We start from the raw sequence: 19,541 nt of genomic DNA, 5'->3' as shown, positions 1-19,541 counted from the left end.
ATTTACAATCACCAGGGGGAAAAGAGGGCTTAGGGTAAATTGGGAGATTGGGACTGAGGCATACACACTACTATATATAAAACAGATGATAAGGAATTAATAAGGACCTACTTTTTCACTCTCCTTTCACTCTTTTTCACTCAATATCAATAACCTCAGATATACAGATGACACCACCCTTATGGCAGAAAGTGAAGAGGAGCTAAAAAGTCTCTTGATAAAAATGAAAGATGATGCTGTGAAAGTGCTGCACTCAATATGCCAGCTAATTTGGAAAACTCAGCAGTGGCCACAGGACTGGAAAAGGTCAGTTTTCATTCCAATCCCAAAGAAAGGCAATGCCAAAGAATGCTCAAACTATCACACAATTGCACTCATCTCACATGCTAGTAAAGTAATGCTCAAAATTCTCCAAGCCAGGCTTCAACAGTACACGAACCATGAACTTCCATATGTTCAAGCTGGTTTTAGAAAAGGCAGAAGAACCAGAGATCAAATTGCCAACATATGTTGGATCATGGAAAAAGCAAGAGAGTTCCAGAAAAACATCGATTTCTGCTTTATTGACTATGCCAAAGCCTTTGACTATGTGGATCACAAGAAACTGGAAAATTCTGAAAGAGATGGGAATACCAGACCACCTAACCTGCCTCTTGAGAAACCTGTTTGCAGGTCAGGAAGCAACAGTTAGAACTGGACATGGAACAACAGACTGGTTCCAGATAGGAAAAGGAGTATGTCAAGGCTATATACTGTCACCCTGCTTATTTAACTTATATACAGAGTACATCATGAGAAACGCTGGACTGGAAGAAGCACTAGCTGGAATCAATTTTGCTGGGAGAAATATCAATTACCTCAGATATGCAGATGACACCACCCTTATGGCAGAAAGTGAAGAGGAACTAAAAAAAGCCTCTTGATGAAAGTGAGAGAGGAGAGTGAAAAAGTTGGCTTAAAGCTCAACATTCAGAAAACGAAGATCATGGCATCCAGTCCCATCACTTCATGGCAAATAGATGCGTAAACAGTGAAAACAGTGTCAGACTTTATTTTTTGGGGGCTCCAAAATCGCTGCAGATGGTGACTGCACCCATGAAATTAAAAGATGCTTACTCCTTGGAAGAAAAGTTATGACCAACCTAGATAGCATATTCAAAAGCAGAGACATTACTTTGCTGACTAAGGTCCATGTCTAGTCAAGGCTATGGTTTTTCCTGTGGTCATGTATGGATTTGAGAGTTGGCCTATAAAGAAAGCTGAGTGCCAAAGAATTGATGCTTTTGAACTGTGGTGTTGGAGAAGAGTCTTGAGAGTCCCTTGGACTGCAAGGAGATCCAACCAGTCCATCCTAAAGGAGACCAGTCCAGGGTGTTCATTGGAAGGGCTGATGTGGAAGCTGAAACTCCAGTACTTTGGCCATCTGATGCGAAGAGCTGACTCACTTGAAAAGACCCTGATGCTGGGAGGGATTGGGGGCAGGAGGAGAAGGGGACGACAGGATGAGATGGCTGGATGACATCACCGACTCGATGGACATGGGTTTGGGTGGACTCTGGGAGTTGGTGATGGACAGGGAGGCCTGGCGTGCTGCGCTTCATAGGGTCGCAAAGAGTCGGACACGACTGAGCGACTGAACTGAACTGTAGAGCACAGGGAACTCTACTCGATACTCTGTAATGGCCTAAAAGAGCAAACAATCTAAAAAAGAAAGGATATATGTACATGTGTAACTGATTCACTTGGCTGTACACTTGAAACTAACACAACATTGTAAATCAATCTTACTCTAATAAAAATTATTAAAGGCAAACAAAAAAATTTAAGTTAAAAATGATCATCATCTTCTTTTGCTTATCAGAGTAGCATTACTCTAGTAGTCATATCATTTAAGATGTTCTCTTTTCCTAACTGCTAAACTGAGTTGGAACCAAATATGGGTTGAAGACCTGTCTTCCCCTCAGGGTACCTGAGATGTGCAAAACCTGAGACCCAGGGGTAGAAGGTAAGCAGAACCATGTTTGAACAGCTTTGGTTGAATCACAGCTTCCTTTAGGACCTGCTTTTGTTTGGCTTCCTGGGTTGGTGATAGTATTATTTATTTGAAGACATATAAAAGTTTGTACCTCAAAAGTATATGTATCAAACAAATTAATATATTCTTCTATATCCACAAGGAAAAAATGTTAAATAATAAAGACGGAAATTAAGTGCTAATCAGAAAGGTAACCCTAAGTTTAATGTTGCTTCTAAAGATAGGATCCTCTGAACCAGAGACTCCGAAGTGTAAATTTTTTTGAACTTCAAAAGTGAAGAGTATATGCTAGACTCATAATAGGTCCTTCCCATGTTCAACTGTATTCGAGGTTATTTACTTTCCTGATGAACATGTAACTTTATCATTCAAGATATCACAGGCAAAAGGCAAGACACATACATGCATAAAATACATATAATGGTTTCATGGAAAACTGTGGTTAAAAAAAAAACTTTGAACTTACTGTTCATGGAAATCCAGCATTGGCGGCTCAAATCGTATAGGTCTGCAGTTACCCCGGTACAGAGATATACTGTAAGTAAAAAGAAAACAGTGTTAAGAAGCAATTTTGCAAACTATGTATTTCCCCAAACCAAAGTCGGACACTTGAGTTTTCATGACAGAATATCTAGAAAACTGGAGTCTAATGTATTAGAAATATGTGCTTTTTATATTAGAATAAATAAATAAATGCACGTTTTTAAAGTATCTTTCCTATTCAAAGGTATATGGAAACAGAAAATACTCCAGTAGACTGCTAAAATTTATTTGGCTGATGTAACGGGTAACTATATACCTTATATGCTCATTTGGGTTTTCTGATAGAGGTACAACGAACAATAGTTAACACAACTAACTGTACCTGGAGGCAATACAAATAGAAAAAACCCTGCGATCCCATTTTAACTAAAGTGGCAAAGAACTAAGCAAAAATCAATTTGGGGAAAGAAGTTCCTAGGAACTGAAATAAATCTTTAATCTGAGAGTTCAGGACATACTGATCTATGACATCTTGGCCTAAATATTTGAGTATCATTTCTAACTATTCCACTTGATATTAGAACTTCTCACTAAAACAGATCCCTGACTAGCAAACCTATTAGACATTACCACAACCAAACGTTGATGCAAAGTATAAATGACTTTGGTGGGGGTGATCCAGGTACCTAAAGTTATCTGTTTACAAACTAAGAAAGTGAGAAAGTTGGCCACTAAAGTTTCTAAATAGTAGATTATCTTTGTTGCATTTTAAGAAATGATGGAAGGGCAAAACTTATTTTTGTGAGACTACTTTATTTCATTACCTCCATAATTCAGAAGAACACAAGCTTCAAATGATAGAGCAATTTCATTTGGAAATACATTAGAAATTAACAAGGACATACAGAAAATGTAGAAAATCTAGCTTTAATTCAATTCAATAAAGATTAAATATTCTAACTGGTGGAATAACTGAGCTTAAAGAAATAAGGTTAAAGATGTTTTCAGTCTCACCAAAAAAGACCATTACTCTGTGCTGCTTGATAATCTTCTACATGTGTTGAGCATTAAAGATGACAAACACAAGAAGGAAAAGATCAAATGTAAGATTATACTTTACTAGAGCACAAAAGCAAAGGAGAAAAGGAAAGATATAAGCATCTGAATGCAGAGTTCCAAAGAACAGCAAGAAGAGATGAGAAAGCCTTCTTCAGTGATCAATGCAAAGAAATAGAGAAAAAGAACAGAATGGGAAAGACTAGAGATCTCTTCAAGAAAATCAGAGATACCAAGGGAACATTTCATGCAAAGATGTGCTTGATAAAGGACAGAAATGGTCTGGACCTAACAGAAGCAGAAGATATTAAGAAGAGGTGGCAAGAATACACAGAAGAACTGTACAAAAAAGATCTTCACGACCCAGATAATCATGATGATGTGATCACTAATCTAGAGCCAGACATCTTGGAATGCGAAGTCAAGTGGGCCTTAGAAAGCATCACTATGAACAAAGCTAGTGGAGGTGATGGAATTCCAGTTGAGCTATTTCAAATCCTGAAAGATGATGCTGTGAAAGTGCTGCACTCAATATGCCAGCACATTTGGAAAACTCAGCAGTGGCCACAGGACTGGAAAAGGTCAGTTTTCATTCCAATTCCAAAGGAAGGCAATGCCAAAGAATGCTCAAACTACTGCACAATTGCACTCATCTCACATGCTAGTAAAGTAATGCTCAAAATTATCCAAGCCAGACTTAAGCAATATGTGAACCGTGAACTCCCTGATGTTCAAGCTGGTTTTAGAAAAGGCAGAGGAACCAGAGATCAAATTGCCAACATCCGCTGGATCATGGAAAAAGCAAGAGAGTTCCAGAAAAACATCGATTTCTTCTTTATTGACTATGCCAAAGCCTCTGACTGTGTGGATCACAATAAACTGTGGAAAATTCTGAAAGAGATGGGAATACCAGACCACCTAACCTGCCTCTTGAGAAATCTGTATGCAGGTCAGGAAGCAGCAGTTAGAACTGGACATGGAACAACAGACTGGTTCCAAATAGGAAAAGGAGTATGTCAAGGCTGTATATTGTCACCCTGCTTATTTAACTTATATACAGAGTACATCATGAGAAATGCTGGACTGGAAGAAGCACTAGCTGGAATCAAGATTGCTGGGAGAAATATCAATAACCTCAGATATGCAGATGACACCACCCTTATGGCAGAAAGTGAAGAGGAACTAAAAAGCCTCTTGATGAAAGTGAAAGAGGAGAGTGAAAAAGTTGGCTTAAAGCTCAACATTCAGAAAACGAAGATCATGGCATCCAGTCCCATCACTTCATGGCAAATAGATGGGGAACCAGTGGAAACAGTGTCAGACTTTATTTTTTGGGGCTCCAAAATCGCTGCAGATGGTGACTGCAGCCATTAAATTAAAAGATGCTTGCTCCTTGGAAGAAAAGTTATGACCAACCTAGATAGTATATTCAAAAGCAGAGACATTACTTTGCCGACTAAGGTCCGTCTAGTCAAGGCTATGGTTTTTCCTGTGGTCATGTATGGATGTAAGAGTTGGACTGTGAAGAAGGATGAGTGCCGAAGAATTGATGCTTTTGAACTGTGATGTTGGAGAAGACTCTTGAGAGTCCCTTGGACTGCAAGGAGATCCAACCAGTCCATTCTGAAGGAGATCAGCCCTGGGATTTCTTTGGAAGGAATGATGCTAAAGCTGAAACTCCAGTACTTTGGCCACCTCGTGTGAAGAGCTGACTCATTGGGAAAGACTGATGCTGGGAGGGATTGGGGGCAGGAGGAGAAGGGGACGACCGAGGATGAGATGGCTGGATGGCATCACGGACTCGATGGACGTGAGTGTGAGTGAACTCCGGGAGATGGTGATGGACAGGGAGGCCTGGTGTGCTGCGATTCATGGGGTTGCAAAGAGTTGGACACGACTGAGTGACTGAACTGAACTGAACTGAGAGCACAAAACTAAAGACACTGGGACAATGAGAGCACAAGTCCTCACAAGACAGTTGCCACCTTATAGCCAGAGGCACAAAATCTATTCCCTGTTGATTTCTGCCCTTCTTAGAAAACATACTGTAACAAGAATACTCTTCTGCTCCCTTAAAATAATGATACTGATCAGTTCACCAGTTTTAACAGTACGAACCTCAAACTTAGATAATCTCCATCCAATCAAGAAAAAATTGCAATGTAAAAAGTAACTATGTGTAAGTCATTAATTCATATATATTAACACTGTTAGAAGCTAGAGATACAAAGGAGATTAAGACATTTTTTTTTCCTCTCACAGAACCGAGAACTGCAAGTGGAAATGTCTAAAGTGGTCAGGGAAGGGGGGCAGAAAAGTGCACAACCCGTTCACTTGACACAAATAGCCTGAACGTCAGGGGCCGTCTAGTGGCTGGGGCTATGGGAACACGGCACAGAGCCTGTTCTCATGGCACTAACATCCCAGTAGGAAAAACAAAAGTGGAACCTATCACGTGACGATGCCCAACATATAAAGACAAATCGAACGCAGCAGGAAACAGAGATGGTCTCTCTGACGAGGGACACGCGTTGAGACCGGAGAGGTAAAGACCGGAGGAAGAAAGCAGGGGTGTCCTTGGAGTACTGAGGAACAGGGAGGCTGACGCGGCTGCAGTGCTGGAAGCAGGCAGAAGAGACCAGAATTGAGATCAGAGAGCTACAGAGGCCAGGTCTCATTGTAGGAATTTGGATTCTATTCTCAGTTTAACAATAAGCCTCTACATGCTTGAAGCAAGGAAGTAACATGACCTTTAAACTAACACATTTAAAAGGTTAATTCCGGCTGCTGTGTGAAGAAGACTGCAGGAGCCCAAGAGGGAAGCCCTGCAGTTGTTCAGAGAAGGGGGGGATGGTCACTGTGGCCGAGGGTGACGGCAAGAGGTGGTGGTGGAAGCTGCAGATGTCATGCTGAGGGACTGACTGTGAAGAGTAAGGGAAAGGAGACAGGCATCAGGATGACTAAGATTCTGGCTGGAGACACTGGATCCTCAGCCATGACACGAGAGAGTGGGCTGGAAGCCGGGAAGGGCAGTGGGTAGGCATTCAGGAGTATTGTTTCAGACATTTACACTTATCTAGATGGATATGTCAAGTACGCAGATATTAATAGATACACATGGTTACTGCTTTATACTAAACAGTTACTGACTGAGGGAACTGATCTTAAATCTAGTCATTCTGGTGAGTCAATTCTAACAATCCACACATTCTCTTAGACCTTCCCCTGCCATTGTATGTGGTGTTGCTAAAATGACCACTATCTTGGATTATCTCTATATACAAATCACCTGGAAGTAACAACAATTCTATTTCTCCCTTTTAAATCCTCGGACCTTGTTTTCCTTTGTTATGCCTCATGTGGACTAAGACCTACCATAAAATGTTCCAAAGAGGTGGTGTCCAGCAACTGTTACTGTGACATTTATAGGGTGCTCCCGGAATATGAGGTAGAGGGAACAATATATAACAGACGATTACCTCATAAATAAATGTGTATTTTCAAGACAACAGCAGATCTCTATCTAAGGAACAATTTAACAGTTGAGTGGGTACAACACGAATTGTCACAGGCATATAAACTTATTTTAACAAAACCAAAAATCCAACAACACAGCTGTTGTGTACCCACAGTTGACTGAAATGGTTGCTACTGTTTATTTAGAATGGCCATGACACTGTTGAGTGCTTTAAAAAGCAAGTGTCTACAAATCTATAAGGTTGAAAAATAAACTGGAAAAGCAGTATGAAAAATGGTGCCCTTTGTCACTTCCAAAGAAACAGAATCGGAGACATTAAAAAAGTAAAACATGATCTTATGCTTTCTGCAGTGATTGCACTTGTTTTGGAAGCCACAATAAAATTTTTTATTTTCATGAAACTATTAACTGCTTATTTCGAGATAAGGAGATGAATAAGGGCTATTTTCTGACTTCAAGTGAGAGAACAACTGGAGAGATACAAGAAATCTATGTTTCTTGGTGAACTGTCAAGGTCAAAGTTAACCACACAGTTCAGTTCAGTCGCTCAGTCATGTCCGACTCTTTGTGACCTCATGGGCTGCAGCACGCCAGGCCTTCCCGTTCATCACCAACTCCCAGAGTTTACCCAAACTCGTGTCCATTGAGTCGGTGATCCCATCCAAACATCTCATCCTCTGTCGTCCACTTACGCTCCTGCCTTCAATCCTTCCCAGCATCAGGGTCTTTTCAAGTGAGTCAGCTCTTCGCATTAGGTGGTCAAAGTATTGGAGTTTCAGCTTCCACATCATTCCTTCCAATGAACATCCAGTACTGATCTCCTTTAGGATGGACTGGTTGGATCTCCTTGCAGTCCAAGGGACTCTCTAGACTCTTCTCCAACACCACAGTTCAAAAGCATCAATTCTTCAGCGCTCAGCTTTCTTCACAGTCCAACTCTCACATCCATACAGGACCACTGGAAAAACCATAGCCTTGACTAGACGGACCTTTGTTGGCAAAGGAATGTCTCTGCTTTTGAATATGCTATCTAGGTTGATCATACTTCCAAGGAATAAATGTCTTGTAATTTTATGGCTACAGTCACCATCTGCAGTGATTCTGGAGCCCCCAAAAATAAAGTCAGCTACTGTTCCCACTGTTTCCCCATCTATTTGCCATGAAGTGATGGGACCAGATGTCATGATCTTAGTTTTCTGAATGTTGAGCTTTAAGCCAACTTTTTCACTCTCCTCTCTCACTTTCATCAAGAGGCTCTTTAGTTCTTCACTTTTTGACATAAGGGTGGTGTTATTTGCATATCTGAGGTGATTGATATTTCTCCCAGCAATCTTGATTCCAGCTTGTGTTTCTTCCAGTCCAGCATTTCTCATGATGTACTCTGCATAGAAGTTAAATAAGCAGGGTGACACTATACAGCCTTGACGTACTCCTTTTCCCATTTGGAACCAGTCTGTTGTTCCATGTCCAGTTCTAACTGCTGCTTCCTGACCTGCATACAGATTTCTCAAGAGGCAGGTCAGGTGGTCTGGTATTCCCATCTCTTTCCACAGTTTATTGTGATCCACACAGTCAAAGGCTTTGGCATAGTCAATAAAGCAGAAATTGATGTTTTTTTGGAACTCTCTTGCTTTTTCCATGATCCAACATATGTTGACAATTTGATCTCTGGGTCCTCTGCCTTTTCTAAAACCAGCTTGAACATATGGAAGTTCACAGTTCGTGTATTGTTGAAGCCTGGCTTGGAGAATTTTGAGCATTACTTTACTAGCATGTGAGATGAGTGCAATTGTGTGGTAGTTTGAGCATTCTTTGGCATTGCTTTTCTTTGGGATTGGAATGAAAACTGACCTTTTCCAGGCCTGTGGCCACTGCTGAGTTTTCCAAGTTAGCTGGCATATTGAGTGTAGCACTTTCACAGTATCATCTTTAGGATCTGAAATAGCTGAAATGGAATTCTATCACCTCCATTAGCTTTGTTCATAGTGATGCTTTCTAAGGCCCATTTGACTTCAAATTCCAGGATGTCTGGCTCTAGGTGAGTGATCACACCATTGTGATTATTTGCATACAAGACCTTCCTAAATAAAGCATATAGTACCTTCTGAGAGCTTTGGGAATGTGCGTGAACTATGAAATTTAAAATGTTTTCCTAGGGGTAATTACTACCTAAACCAAGGGTACTCTTTGGCCCAGTATTTCTTAATGAATGATTTGTGGTCTACCTAAATCTTAATCATCTAGGATGCTTGTAGAAATGCAGATTCCAGGGCTCTGCACCTCTGGAATATGATTGGTTACTTCTAGTATGGAGCCCAGAGAACATCTCTGGACCACAGAGGAAAAAAGAAAGAAAAACTCAAAAGCAAACAAAACCCCCAGTGTATTAGAACAGTAAGAGAAAAGGCTGTAATCTGCTCATATTGCCTCCTTATTGCCGGGCTGCGGCCGGGCTGCGGCAGCGCTGCACTGAGAGGGCCCCTGTACCGCAGTTTCTCTAGGGCAGGGGAGAGCCCAAGGGAGACACTGACCTCCCCTAGTGCTGTGGGGAGATGAAAGGACATCCAGGGTTCTGAGGCCCAAAGAACCCCACACAGGTTGAACTTGAAAAGGCACATTATGATTAACTTGTCAAAAGTCAAAGAGAGAATCTTGGAAGCAGCAAAAGCAACACATCACATACAAGGAGCACACCCCACCACATACGGCTCCAGTAGCCCCTCAGCTGTGGCTTCATTTTCTGCAGTTTCAGTTACGTGCATCCAACTGCAGTCTGAAAACACTAAATGAAAAATTCCAGAAATAAAGAATGCTTACGTTTTAAACTGCACACCTCTCTGAGGAACATGATGCAACTTCGTGCTGCCTGGCTCTGCCCTGAGACGTGACTCCCCTTTGTCCCTTGTACCCTTTTGTACATGTGACCCAGTGTCAGTATAGGAAAAAATGGAGTATATTCAGTGTTCAGTACCACCTGCAGGAACAGAGCAGTGTTTGAAATGTATGTCCCACAGATAAGGAGGGGCTACCGCTCAAGTGGCTTTCCCAAGAGAAATTTTGTAAGCAGAGAGACAATGGAATGACATATTCAAAATGTTGAAAGAAAATAACTATCAAACAACAATACAATACCCAGCAAAGCCATCATTCAGAAATGAAGGATAGACTTCACTGAACAAACAAAATTTGGGCGGGGGGAGTAGTTCACTCTAGCCTCTTCTATTAAATATTTCTTTACTTTTTAAAATAAAAGTCATAAACAGACCAATTGAAAAAATTAAAATAAGGTCTGTAGATTAAATACTAGTATATTTAAATGCTAATTTCCTGATTTTACTGTTATTTACAAAATAATGCACATATTTATAAGAAATATATATTGAAGTTTTCAGGGGTAAAAGAGCATCATGGCTACAACTGAGTCTGAAAAGATTCAGAAAAATAATTACACATATACATATACAGAGAGAGAGACAGGGAAAGAGAGATGAGGAAAGACGTGGGGGAGAGGGAGATGATGAATGATCAAGCGAATGTGGTAAAACGTTACTAGGGGAATCAATCTAGGTCAGCAGCACAACTCTGTACTATTTTTGTATTTACTTTCTAAAGTTATTTCAAAACAAATCGTTAAAAAATTAAACTGAAAACTACACTACATGTCTTGTAGACAATATATGCTTAGATCTTTCCTTAATATAGTCTGACAATTAGTGTTGAAACCACTCAGAGTTATTGTAATATTTGATATGGTTGGGATTAAGTCTACCATCAAATTACTACAGTCTTCAAGATGTATGCAAAGTGGTACTATTTTTTGCATATATGTCATTTCATGTACAGCTAAAAGCTCCAGAGCTATAAAATAAACGTTAAGTACACACCCAAATGAAATCTTGAGAAACAATTTTAGAACATTAACTTTTTCACAGAATTTAAAACAGATATTAGCAAGTTCTGGATCTGACTACAATCTTCTAGATGCTGATGGTTAACTGCAAGCAACCAAAATGGCTGTAGTTAGTATTAGTGAAAAGCAAACGATACAATTAAAGAGCCTCAACCATTCTATGGAAGGAATGATGCTAAAGCTGAAACTCCAGTACTTTGGCCACCTCATGCGAAGAGTTGACTCGTTGGGAAAGACTCTGATGCTGGGAGGGATTGGGGGCAGGAGGAGAAGGGGACAACCGAGGATGGCTGGATGGCATCATGGACTCAATGGACATGAGTTTGAGTGAACTCCAGGAGTTGGTGATGGACAGGGAGGCCTGGCGTGCTGCGATTTACAGGGTCGCAAACAGTCGGACACGACTGAGCGTCTGAACTGAACTGAACCATCCTAAATTTGAAAAGTACTCCCTAGTCCAGTGTCTTTGGCTTTTATCCTAGAGACACCAGGAAACTTAAAGATCAGAAGACTCTGGCTCTTCTTGTGGACACTGCATATATACATACACACACAGATACACACATGTATTTCTTCCTACCTAACTGCACACAGTAACAATTCCAGCTGTTGTAACAACACAATATAATAACATCAACACTGCGGCCAACATCAGACACCTGCACTAGCTCTTCATCTGTTGAAACGCTCTGCCCTAAGACTTCACCAGGTAAGCTGAAACATCACTTCAGAGAGACCCTCCTCATGGTCAAATCTGAAGAAGTAATAGAGTCTTGTCTGTCCCAGACTTTTCTTGAGCTGACGTTTTGTTCATTTACTTGGTGGCTTACGGTTTTCCCCATTAGCACACAGGTTGTACCAGGGCAGGTGTCTTGACTACCTGGTCTATTCAGCTCTGCGGTAGTTTTAAAATATGATCACAGATTCTCTGATAGGCCTCTCTTCAAGTAGTGGGGGCTTAGTTCTGCTTTCCCTGGGGGTAACTTCCCATGAATGAAACATGGTGGAGGTGACTGTGTGTGACTTCCAGGACTCAGTTAGAAAAGACACCGTGGCTTTCTCCTTGTGTTCTCTCTTTGATCTGCTCTAGCGTCGTCAGCTGCTGTGACACATGACACAGAGGTCCCCAGAGTAAAGAATGAAGGTCTCTTGCCAACAGCCAGCAAGGAACTGGGGCCTTTTGCTAATGTTTCGTGAGTGAGCCATCTTGCAGAGGACCCACTGGGCCTACATCTTCATATGCCTGCAACTCCAAATGATGTCTCGGCTGAAATCACAGGAGAGACCGTCGTGAAGATCCCCAACTATTCAGCCAGAATTGTTCTCAAGTTTCTTATTCACAGAAATAGAAAGGTAATAAACGTCTGCCGCTTTAAGCTTCTAGGTTTGGAGGTAATTTATTACAAAGCAACAGACAACACACACAATGACTGAATCATCAATTCTTACTATAATGTCTGGTGTATGTAAAGATCCCAGGAAATGTTTGCTGAATGACTGAACAAATTTGCTGAATGACCAACAAAACGGTGGGTGTTAACAAACACACACAGTTCAGTTCAGTCACTCAGTCATTTCCGACTCTTTGCGACCCCATGGAATGCAGCACGCCAGGTCTCTCTGTCCATCACCAACTCCTGGAGTTTACCAAACTCATGTCCACTGAGTTGGTGATGCCATCCAACCATCTCATCCTTTGTTGTCCCCTTCTGCTCCTGCCTTCAATCTTTTCCAGCATCAGGGTCTTTTCAAATGAGTCAGTTCTTCACATCAGGTGGCAAAAGTATTGGAATTTTAGCTTCCACATCAGTCCTTCCAATGAATATTCAGGACTGATTTCCTTTATGATGGACTGGTTGGATCTCCTTGCAGTCCAAGGCACTCTCAAGAGTCTTCTCCAACACCACAGTTCAAAACCATCAATTCTTGGGTGCTCAGCTTTCTTTATGGTCCAACTCTCACATCCATACATGACTACTGGAAAAATCATAGCTTTGACTAGATGGACCTTCGATGGCAAAGTAATGTCTCTGCTTTTGAATATGCTGTCTAAGTTGGTCATAACTTTTCTTCCAAGGAGCAAGCGTCTTTTAATTTCATGGCAGCAATCACCATCTGCAGTGATTCTGGAGACCAAAAACAAAGTCTGTCACTGTTTCCATTGTTTCACCATCTGTTTGCCATGAAGTGATGGGACCGGATGCCATGATCTTTGTTTTCTGAATGTTGAGCTTTAAGCCAACTTCTTCACTCTCCTCTTTCACTTTCATCAAGAGGCTTTTGAGTTCCTCTTCACTTTCTGCCATAAGGGTGGTGTCATCTGCATATCTGAGGTTACTGATATTCTCCTGGCAATCCTGATTCCAGCTTGTGCTTCCTCCAGTCCAGCATTTCTCATGATGTACTCTGCATAGAAGTTAAATAAGCAGGGTGACAATATACAGCCTTGACGTACTCCTTTCTTGATTTGGAACCATTCTGTTGTTCCATGTCCAGTTCTAACTGTTGCTTCCTGACCTGCATACAGATTTCTCAGGAGGCAGGTCAGGTGGTCTGGTTTTCTCACCTCTTCAAGAATTTTCCACAGTTTGTTGTGATCCACACAGTCAAAGGCTTTGGCACAGTCAATGAAGCAGAAAGGGATGTTTTTCTGGAACTCTCTTGCTTTTTTGATGATCCAGCGGATGTTGGCAATATGATCTCTGGTTCCTCTGCCTTTTCTAAAACCAGCTTGAACATCTGGAAGTTCACGGTTCGCATATTATTGAAGCTGGGCTTGGAGAATTTTGAGCATTACTTTACTAGTGAATGGGATGAGTGCAATTGTGTGGTAGTTTGAGCATTTTTTGGCATTGCTTTTCTTTTGGATTGGAATGAAAACTGACCTTTTCCAGTCCTGTGGCCACTGCTGAGTTTTCCTAATTTGCTGGCATATTGAGTGCAGCCCTTTCATAGCATCATCTTTCAGGATTTGAAATAGCTCAACTGGAATTCCATCACCTCCACTAGCTTTGTTTGTAGTGATGCTTCCTAAGGCCCACTTGACTTTGCATTCCAGGATGTCTGGCTTTAGGTGAGTGATCACACCATTGTGATTATCTGGGTAGTGAAGATCTTTTTTGTATAGTTCTGTGTATTCTTGCCACCTCTTTTTAATATCTTCTGGTTCTGTTAGGTCCAGACCATTTTTGTCCTTTATTGAGCCCATCTTTGCATGAAATGTTCCTTGGTATCTCTCATTTTCTTGAAGAGATCTCTAGTCTTTCCCATTCTATTGTTTTCCTCTATCTCTCTGCATTGATCACTGAGGAAGGCTTTCTTATCTCTTCTTACTATTCTTTGGAACTCTGCATTCAAATGGGTGTATCTTTCCTTTTCTCCTTTGCCTTTTGCTTCTCTTTTCTCAGCTATTTGTAAGGCCTCCTCAGACAACCAACTTGATTTTTTCCATTTCTCTTTCCTGGGGATGGTCTTTTTTTTTTTTTTTTTTAGTTTTTTATTTTTAAATTTTAAAATCTTTAATTCTTACATGCATTCCCAAACATGAACCCCCCTCCCACCTCCCTCCCCATAACATCTTTCTGGGTCATCCCCATGCACCAGCCCCAAGCATGCTGCATCCTGTGTCAGACATAGACTGGCGATTCAATTCACATGATAGTATACATGTTAGAATGTCATTCTCCCAAATCATCCCACCCTCTCCCTCTCCCTCTGAGTCCAAAAGTCCGTTATACACATCTGTGTCTCTTTCCCTGTCTTGCATACAGGGTCGTCATTGCCATCTTCCTAAATTCCATATATATGTGTTAGTATACTGTATTGGTGTTTTTCTTTCTGGCTTACTTCACTCTGTATAATCGGCTCCAGTTTCATCCATCTCATCAGAACTGATTCAAATGAATTCTTTTTAATGGCTGAGTAATACTCCATTGTGTATATGTACCACAGCTTTCTTATCCATTCATCTGCTGATGGACATCTAGGTTGTTTCCATGTCCTGGCTATTATAAACAGTGCTGCGATGAACATTGGGGTACATGTGTCTCTTTCAATTCTGGTTTCCTCGGTGTGTATGCCCAGAAGTGGGATTGCTGGGTCATAAGGTAGTTCTATTTGCAATTTTTTGGATGGTCTTGATCCCTGTCTCCTGTACAATGTCACAAACCTCATTCCATAGTTCATCAGGCACTCTGTCTATCAGATCTAATCCCCTGAATCTATTTCTCACTTTCACTGTATAATCTTAAGGGATTTGATGTAAGTCATACCTGAATGGTCTAGTGGTTTTCCCTACTTTCTTCAATTTAAGTCTGAATTTGGTAATAAGGAGTTCATGAGCTGAGCCACAGTCAGCTCCCGGTCTTGTTTTTGCTGACTGTATAGAGCGTCTCTATCTTTGGCGGCAAAGGATACAATCAATCTGATTTCGGTGTTGACCATCTGGTGATGTCCATGTGTAGAGTCTTCTCTTGTGTTGTTGGAAGAGGGTGTTTGCTATGACCAGTGCGTTCTCTCTGCCAAACTCTATTAGCCTTTGCCCTGCTTCATTCCGTACTCCAAGGCCAAATTTGCCTGTTACCCCAGGTATTTCTTGACTTCCTACTTTTGCATTCCAGTCCCCTCTAATGAAAAGGACATCTTTTTTGGGTGTTAGTTCTATAAGGTCTTGTAGGTCTACATAGAACCGTTCAGCTTCTTTAGCATTACTGGTCGGGCATAGAGTTGGATTACTGTGATATTAAACGGTTTGCCTTGGAAACAAATGGAGATCATTTTGTCATTTTTGACACTGCATTCAAGTACTGCATTTGAGACTCTTTTGTCGACTATTCGTTGACTACTCCATTTCTTCTAAGGGCTTCTTGCCCACAGTAGTATATAGAATGGTCATCTGAGTTAAATTCACCCATATCAATTCTTACTATAATGCCTGGTGTATGTAAAGATCCCAGTAAATATTTGCTGAATGACTGAAAAAATACGTTAGCAAACACCCACAACCTACATTCATATAACGTTTTCATGTTTGCAATTGCTGATGCCGAGTAAGTCTTCTCATTTGATCCCTACAGCAACCTTACATAAAGCATAACCTTACATCACATATAAGATAGATCAGGCCAAGAAATGATCTTCCCTAGTTTGCAAATGAAAGTTGTGCTCAGAACTTGAGTAGTTTCTCTCAAGGCTACACAGCTGGTGAATATAGAACTCAAGGCTCTTGATGTCTAATCTCCCAACACATGGCTCCACAATCCTAGGAGAAGGCATTATAAAAGGTGGCCTTATGTTAACAATATTAAACCATTACTGATACTCATCACAACGTTCTGGTGTTCAGCAGAAAAACACTGACAGAACACTACAGGCACATTACCCACCATTCTATTATGCAGTCAGCACGTTTTTAAACAAAACATTATCAAGTAATTGATAACTGTATTAAAACAAAAGGGTGAGTCAGGAAGGAGAAAAATATAAATAAAAGTATGTTGGAAAATTCTGTCTTTCATAATTCTACTTCCCATGATGCTGAGATCAAGAAAGCAGAGCTCATGTCTTTGCAGAAGATCCTGCAAGTCCTTGGGGCTGAAGCAGATGAAGGCGGGAAGGGGGACTAAGCTTTTCATGGGATAAACCTCCCTGGAGCAGGGGTTCCGTTTCACTTCCAGACTGAGGGTTTTCACTCAGGACATCACGCACAGGCGACACAAGGAAGGATGGGGCTGAAGCTCTCGGCTCACTAGAGAAGTCACCGAGCAGCGCATGGGCTAACGGCTGGGACACAAAAAGAGAGAGGTCAGCGCAGAAATGGCTGCTGCTGTTTAATCGCTAAATCGCGTCCGGCTCTTTGCGACCCCAGGCTCCTCTGTCCATGGGACTTTCCAGACAAGAATAATGGGGTGGGATCCTCCTCCAGGGGATCTCACTGCTCAGGGATCTTACTGCCCAGGGATCAAACCCACGTCTCTTGCATTGGCAGGTGGACTCTTTACCACTGAACCATCAGGAAAAGCTGCAGAAATGACTACAGGAGGTCAAAAGACACAGTGTTCATCTCAGCAATCTCTCTGCCAAGTGGAAACTGGTGGGTTCCCCCAAGGAGAACCTGGGGGAAGCAGCACCCCAGGCTGGAGACCAGAAGCTGCAGTCAGAAGCTAACTTCACCTCAGCTGTGACCTGGGCCTTGTGGACTGATTTGATGATGAGAGTAAGATACCACGTGAGGCACACAATTGCGTCTTAGGCCCCCTGATTCCCTACAACTAAGCCCTGAGGCTTCTATCATCTGATTATAATATACTCTTCAAGTAAGCTGCCTTCTTTCACAAAGAGAATGCATTTTGTCATTTCATCCATACCTGTGCTTTATAAGCTCATCGGAAGCGGTGTCTCCACTGTCCTTCAAGACGTCTCGAGGAAGGGAGTGTATCCTCAGCCCCAGCACAGGGCAGACTAACAGCCGGCCATGTAGATGCTCCCCCCGCCTCCCTACGGTATAAGCTCCCTTGTGACAGCTTGCCTTCCCTGGCTCCTCTGCTCCTCTTTCAAAGCACTTCCCCCTCTAATTCTGAACTAACACTATATTTCTCTTCCCGCTAAAAGAGAAAACAGTGAATGCTGAAGGATTCCGTTATAAGAATATCAAAGAGAATGCAATACAGGGCTAGTAATCAGAAGATAAGGAATTCTGTCTGAAACTCTGCCAGTCTAACCTTGGTTAGCACATCTCTTGGTTCTAAGACTTAGAGTCCTCATGTATCAAACAAGGGGGCTCAACAAGACAACCAGTTAGGGTCTCCTGAGATGAGAACCCTCTCTCACTACAGGACAACCTCCTCCTCTAGGGGCCTGCAGGCAGACCCTTGATGATAACTGAAGACAGAAGCGCAGTCCATAAAAAGTGGCTGGACCACAGGAGACGTCATTAGAGAGCTGTAAAGCTGAGCCTCTTCCAAAGCAAGGGGTGTTTCAGCTACAAGTAAACCACTCTGTATGTGATGACATGCAAGCTCAGATTTAAATCTGGTTTTCCATATGCAATACTTGAAATACATGATATGATGTGATTTATAATCTGCTTTTCTTTCTTCACCAAACAAGTATGAGAGAAAAGGACAGCAGGAATCCTCCCAGAAAGAACTAAAAGTATGTCGGTATCTTAGTGAATATATGAAACTTTATATATTTAAAAAGCAGTTATCATCCAATTAAAAATAAATCTTATAAAAGAGGAAAAAGAAATACATGTATATTACTTCCTTACCTTTTCTGTTGGTATGAACTGAGTCCAAGTGTTGTCTCAGTCTGTGAAGGAAGAAAATGATGGTGAAAACACAGAAACCAAATGCTTATACTGCAGACATACAGAATATCCACATATTTTATTACAGCTTCAGCTTTGATTTTATACTCACTTTCAGGTTACATCTGATCCCTAAATCATGTGAAATGAACTGTCACGCCATTATTATTCAAATGAGAGAACAATTTGGATTAAATTTTAAACAGACATGGAAATAATACAAAGTACCGATATTTGATTTTTAGAAGTTTGCCAAACCAGTACATTCTATGAGAAGAGACCCCTGTGAGGCTGCATGCGACTCTCACAGTTCACCGCTTCCCAGCTGTACTTAGGGACTGGTGTACTACGGTTCCTGCCACCATGGAGCGCGAGGTATCGGGGGAGTCAGTCATTTTAAAACTAAACAAAATACATATTTGTACACTGAATCAAGGACTTCAGAAAGTTGCTGTGCATCTGGAAAGACACTATGAAAGAAAATAAATAGGTAACATGCTTAAATATGTCACAAGGGAAGGCCTGTCTCCAAGAGATAACATTTATACTGAAGAGCGGGATTGTGTGGCAGTGGAGAACACTGCACCTGCAAGGGTCCTGGTGCAGGAAGAGCATGGGTGCGCAAGACAGATGGCAGATTCATCCGGCTGGAGCTCAGAGAGAAGAGGGAGAGAAGCAGCAATGAGGCTGCAGGCAAGGCGGCACCCGGTTATGTTGTGCCCTGGTAAGAAGTCTGGGTCGTGTTGTCCTCTAAATGCAGTACAAGGGGTCTGAAGTTGTAGGAGACAGAGACAGACATGGTCCAGACGACCTCAGTGCTAAAGACATTACTCTGGCTGTAGTGTAGGAAATAGATTAGAAGAGCCAGCAATCACAATTCTAGGTGCATACCCCAAAGAACTGAACACCAGAGAGCAGGGACTGAGCAGGCATTTAGACGCCCATGGTCAGCAGCATTATTCACAACTACAGCACATGGAAGCAGCCCATGTGTCTATCGACGGATGCATGAAAAAAAACACAAGGTGGCTTACACATACAGAAGAACACTGTTCAGCCTTGGAAAGGAAGGCAACTCTGATACACACTACTACCTGGATGAACCCTGAAGACTAAGTTGACACTTAGGCTGCATGAAATAAGCCAGGACAAAAACGACATGATTCCACTTCCATGAGATCCTCAGAGCAATCAAAGTCAGAGACAGACAGTGGAATGCTGGCTGCCAGGGGCTGCAGTAAAGGGAACGGGGAATCATTTAATGGGCACA

The 19,541-nt window shown here is 41.7% G+C and overlaps 1 protein-coding gene across 1 annotated transcript in view; it reads right to left on the bottom strand.

The window, feature by feature from the left end:
- TMEM131 (transmembrane protein 131) overlaps window positions 1-19,541 on the bottom strand; it is a 177,621-nt gene that overhangs the window by 97,621 nt on the left and 60,459 nt on the right. Inside the window, exons 3-4 of the mRNA XM_015094508.3 lie at window positions 18,233-18,273; window positions 2,502-2,570 (exon numbers count right to left, since the gene is read on the bottom strand). Of these exons, the coding sequence (XP_014949994.2) occupies window positions 2,502-2,570; window positions 18,233-18,273 (110 nt within the window). The remainder of the gene's footprint in view (window positions 1-2,501; window positions 2,571-18,232; window positions 18,274-19,541) is intronic.

This window comes from Ovis aries, chromosome 3 (genome assembly GCF_016772045.2).
Source record: "Ovis aries strain OAR_USU_Benz2616 breed Rambouillet chromosome 3, ARS-UI_Ramb_v3.0, whole genome shotgun sequence".
Classification (NCBI taxonomy): domain Eukaryota; kingdom Metazoa; phylum Chordata; class Mammalia; order Artiodactyla; family Bovidae; genus Ovis; species Ovis aries.
The sequence above is the reverse complement of the archived record's forward strand: the minus strand, read 5'-3'. Positions and strand labels throughout refer to the sequence as shown.